General features: G+C 34.2%; 1 protein-coding gene across 3 annotated transcripts; it reads left to right on the forward strand.

The window, feature by feature from the left end:
- The first annotated feature begins 2,771 nt into the window (after positions 1 to 2,771).
- On the forward strand, positions 2,772 to 6,423 carry LOC110422558 (Pentatricopeptide repeat (PPR) superfamily protein). 3 transcript variants are annotated; one of them, XM_021436520.1, is made up of 2 exons: positions 2,772 to 6,025; positions 6,142 to 6,423. In XM_021436520.1, exon 1 carries the CDS (start codon positions 2,799 to 2,801, stop codon positions 4,872 to 4,874), a length of 2,076 nt encoding a protein of 691 aa, XP_021292195.1. In that variant the 5' UTR covers positions 2,772 to 2,798; the 3' UTR covers positions 4,875 to 6,025; positions 6,142 to 6,423. The 3 variants fall into 3 exon arrangements, with proteins under 3 accessions (XP_021292195.1, XP_021292196.1, XP_021292197.1); XM_021436521.1 differs by having other exon boundaries at positions 2,772 to 5,244; positions 6,129 to 6,423; XM_021436522.1 differs by having other exon boundaries at positions 2,772 to 5,244.
- Positions 6,424 to 10,144: the final 3,721 nt, after the last annotated feature.

The following is a 10,144-nucleotide window of genomic DNA, read 5'->3' on the forward strand; positions in this document are numbered from 1 at the left end:
ATTTATAAAAACATGTTAGAAACACTTTAATCAATACTAAATTGTCAAAGAAACAAAAAGAAATAAAAAAAGTTGAGAGGATTTGAAGTTTTAGTTTGTAAGTAATAACAACAGTTTAGGCATTAAAATGTAATAAAATATTTTTGAATATGGCGTATAACAACAATATTTTTTTAACATGGTGTGTAATAACAATATTTTTTTTAATATGGCATATAACAACATTTTTTAACCATGACGTGTAACATGTTTTTGTACATAGCGTATAACAATAGTATTTTTTTTACAATAGCATGTAACAACTTAACCATGACGTGTAACAACTTAATCATGGCGTGTAACATGTTTTTGTACATAGTGTGTAACATCATGGCATGTAATTTTATTAAGGGTAATTTTGTCAAACTTGGTTAAAAATAATTAAAATTATAAAGAAGGCTATTTTTGAAAACATCTTATCTTTAAGGGTTATTTTCTAAAATGTCCCATTTGAAAACTATTGTGTCATCTCATATCACAAATCATTTTCAAATCCATTTCTTTAAACATACTATTTGAAATCCATTGGAAAACCTAAATAACAAATTCTTTCTTAAACCATCATTGGAAACAATATTTCTTCATGCATAAATAATCATTTCTATAGAAACCATACTACCTTTATATATTAAAATACTTGAAAAGGTGTATTCACTCACTTAATTGGAGATTCAATTCCTAGCTCCAATCATGACTTTGTTTCGGTGTAATCAAAAGAGTTTTCAAGTGTTCCTAACATACAACAATCAGCACAATCATTACCTAAAATATTAATATTGTAATAATCACTTTAGGTACTTTTGAAACTATTTGAATTTAACAAAAATTAATTTTCTAGCTTGAATTCGCTACTCTGTAAGTACCCATATGCAAAAAATTGATAAACTCATTATTCTTAGCTAGGTAAGCTTAGATGTTAATTAAAACCACAAAACCTTAAGCTTAATCACTTCAATAGAATTTCTAGCCAAGAAAACTATATTTTTAGAATAAAAAAGATAGGATTTAAAGATTATAAAGCTTAAAAGTGTCACATGTTTCTCAAAAATCCAAAACCAAGTTTAGAATGATAAAAAATGAGTTAAGAGGGTTTAAAGTTAGGGTTTTACCTTTGAAAACTGGCTAAAAGTTAAAACTATTGAAAGATGTGATGTATTTATAGTTTTAGAGGAGAAAACACACTTTTACCTCTTTTATTTTTCAGAAAATGGTGTCATCTATTGATAAATTGACACTATTTATCAATAGATAGGTTTAAGAGCTCTTCTAAAAGCATTTTGGCTGCAATTTATTAATAGATGGCGTTATCTATCGATAGATTAGGCCATCTATTGATAGATCTGACTATCTATAGATAGATCTGGTCATTTATCTATAGATGTTTTTTAGGGTTACTTTAAGGAAATCTTTCTGGATTGTATCTATCGACAGATGAAAAATACCTATTAATAGATTGGCTATAGTGAGCAAAAATAAACCTTAATGTCTAATTGGACTCCTTTTAACACCAAATTTATCAAATCATCCAACCATAAATTTTTCCAACATTAAAACTTAGTTCTGAATGTTCAAAACACAAAATCATCATGCGCACCTAATAATTTCTTAACTTAGCACTTTACATTAGAGTGGGATTTCACAACAGGTTCAATTAAAAAGGATTTTTAGTTATTTTTTCAAATAAATAAAGCCAAAAATATCAAATCAAATTTGATAACATCGAAGAGTAAATGCAACATGAAATTATATTGACTTTTTTGTACAATTACATTACATCCGTTGATGGTAATGTGATTGCATTGCAATCTTACATTGTATTGGCTTGTTTAAAAATAAATACAATAATGTAATTTAATTGGATACGTTGTAAAGAATATAAGTGCATTTCGCTCATACCAAACATTATCAAAGTAATTTATAGATATATATATTAAAAGATTTAATATAATTTAAATCAAAATTAAACTTTAAAAATCAAAAAAGGAAAATTATTTTGAGACGGAAGTAATGTTTTATTATTAAAATAGTTAAAATATTTTGATAATTTAAATAAAAAAATGAATAAATTATATATTATTGATTGGTATAATACAAACTCCAAATTGGACCAAGTCAACCTTAAACTTAAAAACTTAATATATTATTTAATTGATAAATTAATAGTTTATTAATTTATCCATCAATTAATAAAAAATTAATTTATCAAGGTATTTTTTTTACAAAACATTAAACTCTGTATATATGTATTGTTAACAATTTTCTTTGCAAAATGAGAATATTATCCCAAAACTTCTCAATGCATTAAGAAAAGTTAAAGATAAGGTCCATAGAGACATCAATTTCAATAAGAAATAAGTAACATTATACTCATATTTTACAAATACCACATAATTGAGTTATGTATATATATAATTTTGATTTGTAAAGAAATTATTAATTTATATAAGTGAGATTTACGTGTTTTTTTTAAATATATTATCTTATAAATTTAGTGAATTATTAATTTATCATATTGGTAGTAAGTCAAGACTGATTAAAAATATTGTTTAATCAAGATTTTTAATTTAGCAAGTTTAATTTAAAGAGATTAACCTGTATTTCAAACCGGACCGAGTCAATCTTAAACTTAAATAACATATTTCCAAACTTGACCGAGTTGGACCGGGCTTATGAGCCTCTTCGTCCCAGGCGGATGCCTGGACAGCTAAAATCAACAGATTTCGGGGCTTGTTTCCTCGAGTAGAGATGAGTGTAGTTGCATGATGCTCGCCACCAACTCAAAAACCTCTGTCGAAGCATGCAAAGCTACTATGATCCTCACAAAACTCAACCTCCCATCACTTCCCAAGTCCCCAACCTCCCCTCTTGCATTTCACTTTTCAACTTCTTCTCCACCACATCTCCAACAACCCATCGCCAACAAGCCATACTGGACCACGAAAATCCACAACCTCTGCACCAAGCACCGGAACGTCGACGAAGCCCTTCGCCTGCTTGACACCCTCTGCCTCCACGGCTACCGCCCCGATTCCCTCAACCTCAGCAGCATTATCCACGCCCTTTGTGATTCCAACCGGTTCTCCGAGGCTCACCATCGCTTTGTTCTCTCCTTGTCTTCTCATTTAATCCCTGATGAACGGACCTGTAATGTTCTCATTGCTCGCTTGCTCCATTCCAAAACCCCGCATTCCACATTGCATGCTATACGTTCTTTACTTAAATACAAGCCTCAGTTCGTGCCTTCATTAACAAACTTCAACCGTCTAATCGATCAGTTTTGTGCGGATTTACGCGTAGATATTGCGCATAGGTTGTTTTTTGATATGAAGAGTAAGGGACAATTGCCCAATGCTGTTACTTACACTACTTTGATTGGTGGGTATGTCGGAATTGGTGATATAGGTGTTGGCTTTAAGTTGTTTGATGAAATGCGTGACTGCGGGGTGTTTCCAAATTCGCTTACTTATAGTGTCCTTATTGGTGGGGTTTTTATGAAAAGAGACGTTGCTTACGGGAAGGAGTTGATGGACAAGCTTTGGGATAGAATGAAGGATGAAAAGGAGGAGCCGGCCGTGAACGCGGCAGCATTTGCTAATCTTATCGATTGTTTATGTAGAGAAGGGTATTTCAATGAAGTTTTTAGAATTGCGGAAACCATGCCTCAAGGGCAGAGTGTAAGTAAGGAGTTTGCTTATGGTCATATGATCGATTCGCTTTGTAGAGCTGGAAGGAACCACGGCGCTTCTAGGGTTGTTTACTTGATGCGAAAGAAAGGTTTTGTGCCGAGCTCAGTTTCTTATAATTGCATTATTCATGGCCTTTGTAAGGAAGGAGGTTGTATGAGAGCTTATCAATTGTTTGAGGAAGGAATTGAGTTTGGATACTTGCCATCCGAGCACACGTACAAAATTCTAGTAGAAGGGCTTTGCCGAGAATCTGACTTCTATAAAGCGAGGCAAGTTTTACAGTTCATGTTGAATAAGAAAGGCCTGGACAGAACTAGAATTTACAATATATATTTACGAGCTCTTTGCCTCATAAATAACAACCCAACCGAGCTTTTAAATGAACTTGTTTCTATGCTTCAGAACCAGTGTCTACCTGATGTGATTAGCTTAAACACAGTTATCAATGGGTTTCGCAAAATGGGAAGAATGGATGAAGCTCTGAAGGTACTGAGTGACATGACAAATGGGAAATTTTCTGCTCCAAATGAAGTGACATTCACTACGGTCATCTGTGGTTTATTAGATGTAGGAAGAACAGTAGAAGCTCTTGATGTATTAAATCAGATAATGCCTGAAAGGGGTTTAAGACCTGGTGTTGTTACATATAATGCAGTTCTTCGTGGTTTGTTTAAAACCCAACGTGCAAATGAAGCAATGGGGGTATATAATTGCATGGTAAATGAAGGCGTGACTGCCAACAGCACCACTTATGCTATAGTTGTCGATGGATTATTGCAATCCGGCCAAATAGAGGAGGCTAAGAAGTTTTGGGATGATGTTATATGGCCTTCACAAATTCATGATGATTTTGTGTATGCGTCTTTTCTCAAAGGGCTATGCCACACTGGCCATTTTAATCAAGCTTGTCATTTCTTATATGAACTGGTTGATTCTGGGGTCACTCCAAATATTGTGAGCTTCAACATTGTGATTGACAAAGCCTGCAAGTTGGGTTTGAGAAAAGAAGCTTATCAAATTGTGGGAGAAATGAGAAAGAATGGGCTTGAACCAGATGCTGTAACTTGGAGGATTCTTGAAAAACTACATGGTAATGTAAGAAAAACACTTTTTACCGAGGATTCACCACTAAAATCTGAAGGTCTATAATGAGGCAGGTTTATTCGATTCTCTAAGCCTTGCTTCTATAAACAAGGATTCCTTGTTTGAGTCCTTTTTTGCAGCAGCCTGCTTCATTCAAAGGAACTGGCAACAATGGAAGAAAATTGCTAATGTCATTATTAAATGAGAAACCAAATAAGGACACATTGTGAGGAATCTTATGTCCACAGAAACTATAACTCGAGGGTTTCTCAAACTGCTTGTGCAATAAATCTGGATTTGAAAGCACTTTACATTTGTTGGTTATCGAGGTAAAGGTAATAGTCTCATGGGGTAGGTGAAGGTGAGTAGGCCTCATGTAAAGGAGGATATAGGTGGCTGGCTTTGGATCTCAGCACAGAGGCATGTGGAGGACTTTGTGAGTACACGTTTACTTGAATTATACATACCTTATAGTCACAAATATTGTTTCAAAACGGTTGAATTGCAAAAAAAACAATGCCAGTTCATATTATTGTAGCTGATGGATATAGGAGGCTGGCTTTGGATCTCTGCATAGAGGCATGTAAGGACTCTGTGTGTACACATTTACTTGAATGATACATAGCTGATAGTCACAAAAATTGTGTCGAAACAGTTGAATTGCAAATAAAGCAATGCCAGTTCATATTATTGTAGCCATGGAACCATTTCTTGGTTCTTTCACTACAAAAAATAGGCTATTTAACGACAGTTTTCATTTTACCTCTGGCAATTGCTGTAACCCTCGGAAATTTGTTTATTAATAAAATTTTCTTGGAAAATCTTTTGGGGTTTAAATAATTACTAGCTGAGGAGCTTGGTTAATTCCCTCCTATCTCCTCTTTCACATCAAGCCCTCATCATCAATGCTTGCTTTCCTTAAGATTGCTCTGTCAGTGCCCTTTGTCCGTCATTGCGGCTTCCTGTGATTTCTGGAGATGAGGATGGCAGCGGGTCTTTGGGCTTCTCAATACACTGCCATTATCAAGTTTTTTACTTCTCTCTCTAATCTAAGCTTATTCAATTCTCGTCTTCCCTTCAAGAGCTTACCCTCTCTTCACAAGCAAGCTTTCTCTAATTTGCTTGAATTTTCAGATACATTTTGTTGCTCTGCAACTCTGGACTGGTTGCTTGCTCAGTCATTGACTCGCCCCTCGAGTAGTCTTGTGCAACATCTGGTTTGTCTTGGTTGTTGGGAACTTTTATTGTATTTTAGTTTTCCATAAATATTCATAAATTACTGATGTAAATGTCTAATTTTGATTAACTATTTTTTTGAAGTATTGTGTTACAGAAAAACTATACGAGGGTGTTCCGAGCACATAAGTACTTGGGAGCGTTCCAAGCATGAAAACGCCCCGAATTGTTCCAAGCGCAGAAGCCTTCAGGGTCGTTCCAAGTGCAAAACTGTTCAAGGTTGTTCCAAGTATGAAAGTGCCCAAAAGCAAGTATGTAACAACTATTTATATGACGAAATGAAAGTAACTTAGAACGAGTGGTAGGGTTCATGAGTTATCTGTATATTTGGGATGTTTTAGAGAGTTTGACTTAATGACTCAGATATGGAGGTAGGTAAGAGGACTCCTCTTAACCTTTTTTTAAAGAACACATGCTTTACCTAAAATCCTACATTCCTTAATGTGCTCTTTAAAATTCCTTAATGTTTTTCCATGATTTAGCTTAACATCCAATAAGTCATTCTTTAACACACTCTTCGACGATAGATGTGTTCTCCCATGATTAAATATATTCTCTTAACTTTTTTTAAGAAAGTGTTCCCATCTAGTATAAATATGAGAGTTAGGAAAGAGAAGGATAAGGAGAATTTAGTAGAAGCTCTATCGAAATTATTCTAAAAACACTCTCAAAGTGCTCCAAAATACTCTTTCTACTCAACCCTTTCCATCCATCTGGTTTTGCCGCTTTCCTTACCTTTTTTCTTATTCTTGACTACCTGCTACCAAAGCACGTACACTTCAAGAACTGCTTCAGTCTTATTGTCTGTCGCCTCTAGCACATTTCGCTTCGCTCATTGCAACATGTCCTCTTTCCTCACCAGAAGAACCTTTATATTTTGGTGACTCCATTGAGGAAGGAGTGATTACAGTAAGTGAAAAAAATTTACCAAAATTTTTTTTTTTCAAAAAATGTGGAGAGTTTAGAACAATTTTTTATTACAAGATACGGAGAGTTCTCCTCGACAACCAAGAAACGATCATTCCCACCTATATCCATGATCTCATGAAAATGCTTCAAACTTCCCAAGAAATAATGTAAGTGTTGGTGGAAAACAACAAGCAGATGATGGAGACCATCACTCAGTTTGCTTCCTTAACAGCCACAATTTCTCAACCTCCGCTTATGCCAATTGAAAATGTAGCTAACGTGGCCAACAATATGAACGAAAATGGGGGAAATGGAAAGAGCATGATTGACCCACTCCTCAATACCACCAATCTTTCTATTATAGTCAATCCTATTACAATAACTCCTTCAACTAACACTCAGAGCTTTATCTCAAAGAAAAAGTTGGAGAAGCTAGTTGATCAAAAGAATAAGTTTTAACTTTTTAGAGTTTGACCTGAAACTATCTTATTTTGCTAAAGTAGTAGCTAAGTCATACCCCAAGGATTACAATAACTTGAAATTCAAACAATTCAATGAAAAGACCGGTAATGCTCGAGAACATGTGATGAAGTTTATAGAAACATTTAAAGTTGCAAACTTGGGCGACGATTTAAAGCTGAAGGAGTTCTCTGAGTCCCTTACTAAAAAAGCTTACACTTGGTATGTTAATCTCACTCCCGGTTCAATTGACTCTTGGAACCAATGTGTAGGATGTTTGGGCAAGTTTTTCTTTACCCAAAAGAAAGTGATTCTCATTAATTTCGAAAGCAAACATTAGAAGTCATGAAAGGATTTTATGGAGTACATCTAGTGGTTTAGTGAATGTGTATTAGATATACAAGATTCTCATGATTAAAAAGAGTTAGTCAAAGAATGCATCTAAGGTATGTTTGATGAATATAGGGTGCATTTGGAAAATTTTCCTCTTTCTACTTTGGTCACTTTAATTGAAGTTGTACGATAAACCAATAATACAGTCCTTAGGTAAAAGAAACCAATTGTTTCAATAGAAGAAACATCACAATTGTGAATGCAATTCAAAAAGGAGGTAAAAAAAAAAGAGGTCCCCAAGAAAACCTAAGGCCAAGGTGGAACAACTTTAAGAGAAGACAAGATGAGGAGATTGTTGTACCTCCTCCATTCTCAGGTCCACTTACAAATTAAACGAACTCCTTCAAGAATGGATTAAAGATGGACAAATAAATTTACCTTATGTATAGAAACCACAAATGACAAAAAAGAAGTCCAATCCATGGTATTATGATTATCATCGCGTGGTGGGTCATCCATTTGCTGAATGCAAAAATATGCATAAGATATTTCACAAGAAGACATAAGTAAAAGAAGTCCTGATTAGAAACAAAAGGATTCAAAATAATCCTTTCCCTACTCATCCAAATGCCAAAAGACGTGTACGTGCAGTTATCAATATTCAAGAAGAGCCTACCTTTCCTTCCAATCAAGAAGAAGATACATGTGCGACTACTATGGTTACCTCTTCCATTGCTAGCTCACTCATGAAAACACTTAGCTACAAGCACTTCTTCGATCAACGTGATTTTTCAGAGGAATCACGTAAGAAGGCAGCCACAATGTTATTACAAATAGCTGGTTTGCAGCATGGGGAGTCTAGCTTAATGGGACAAACTATGAGAAAAATGACAACTTACTTGTTCAAAGAAACCTTAAAGAGAAATTATAGAAAAAGTGATTGTGAATTTATACAAAACTATTTTTTCCTATTTATAAACTTTAGGGAATTATTATCCATGTAGGAAACAAACACTTCAAATTTTGTTAACAATTTTTTTATGCATTCTCTCGCTCTCCCTATATTTCTACCTTTCTTGAATACATAGCAAGTTTAAAGATTGTTCAATTATAAAATTCCAAGATGAATTGGAGTTGCGTTAGTTCATGTTTTGAATTTGTAATTCTTTCCATTTTTTTTCTCAATCCTTAATGAGATGTCCGCAAAGAAATTTTTAAAAGTAGATCATGATTTGAATTCTTTTTAAGACTCTTCTTCTAATCCTAAAGAAACAATTTCCATTGAAAGCTGCGTACATATATATCAACAGCTACTCTCTATGGCTTCACTTGACTATATAGTTGTATGGCTGTGGCTTTTGTGCCATTACTAGATGGCTGCTATTGTGGCTTACACATTATGCCGTTCCAAGCATGGAAGTGCCCAGGGTTGTTCCAAGTACGGAAGTGCTCAGGGGTGTTCTAAGTGCGGAAATGCCCAAGGCCATTCTAAGCACGAAAATGCCCAAAAACGTTCCTCAAGTACGTAACGCATAATGACAACAAATAATAATAATAATAATAGTAATAAGTACATAAATTTACGAGCTCTTCTTTATTCTTTAAAACAAATCTGTATATATATATATATATATATATATATGCGTTGTCTTGCTTATTCTATGTACACCTTCTTATTTTATGTATAAAACTTCTTATAAGAATTTTTATGCAAGGGGTAAAATGTAAATGCCTAATTTTGACTAACTATTATTTTTTGAAATATTGTGTTATAAAAACACTACACCAAGGGCGTTCCAAGCACAAAAGTGCCTAATAGTGTTTTAAGCGTAAAAGTGCCCAAAGTCATTCCAAGAGCAAAAGCGCCGTGAGTCATTTTAAGTGTGGAAGCGCCTAAGGTCCTTCGAAGCATGGAAGTGCCTAAGAACAAGTATGGAACAACTATTTATATGGAGAAGTGAAAGTAATTCAAAACGAGTGGCAAGTTTTATGAGTTATCTTCACATTTAGGATATTCTAAAAAGCTTGGCTTGATGGCTCAGATACAGAGGTAGTTAAGAAAATTTCTCTTAACCTTTTCTTGAAGTACACTTGCTTTACCTAAAATCCTACATTCCTTAATGTGCTCTTCCATTACTAGCACATTCTCCCATGGTTAAACTTAATATCTAATAAGCCATTTTTTAATGCACTGTCTCACAACAGGCACATTCTACCATGATTAAGCATGTTCTCCTAACTTTTCCTAAAAAAGCACCCCTATCTAATATAAATATGGGAGTCTGGAAAGAGAAGACAATAAGGAGAACTTAGCACAAACTTTGTCAAAACTATCCTAAAAACACTTTTAAAACGCTTCTAAATTCTCTCTCTACTCAGCCCTTTCCATCCATTATGTT

Source organism: Theobroma umbraticum, unplaced genomic scaffold (assembly GCF_002168275.2).
Source record: "Theobroma umbraticum cultivar Fairchild unplaced genomic scaffold, ASM216827v3 scaffold_146.0, whole genome shotgun sequence".
Lineage (NCBI taxonomy): Eukaryota > Viridiplantae > Streptophyta > Magnoliopsida > Malvales > Malvaceae > Theobroma > Theobroma umbraticum.

Bases quoted from the DNA above. Each gene is read 5' to 3' on its own strand.
- LOC110422558 (XM_021436520.1), top strand. From the start codon at position 2,799: ATGATGCTCGCCACCAACTCAAAAACCTCTGTCGAAGCATGCAAAGCT.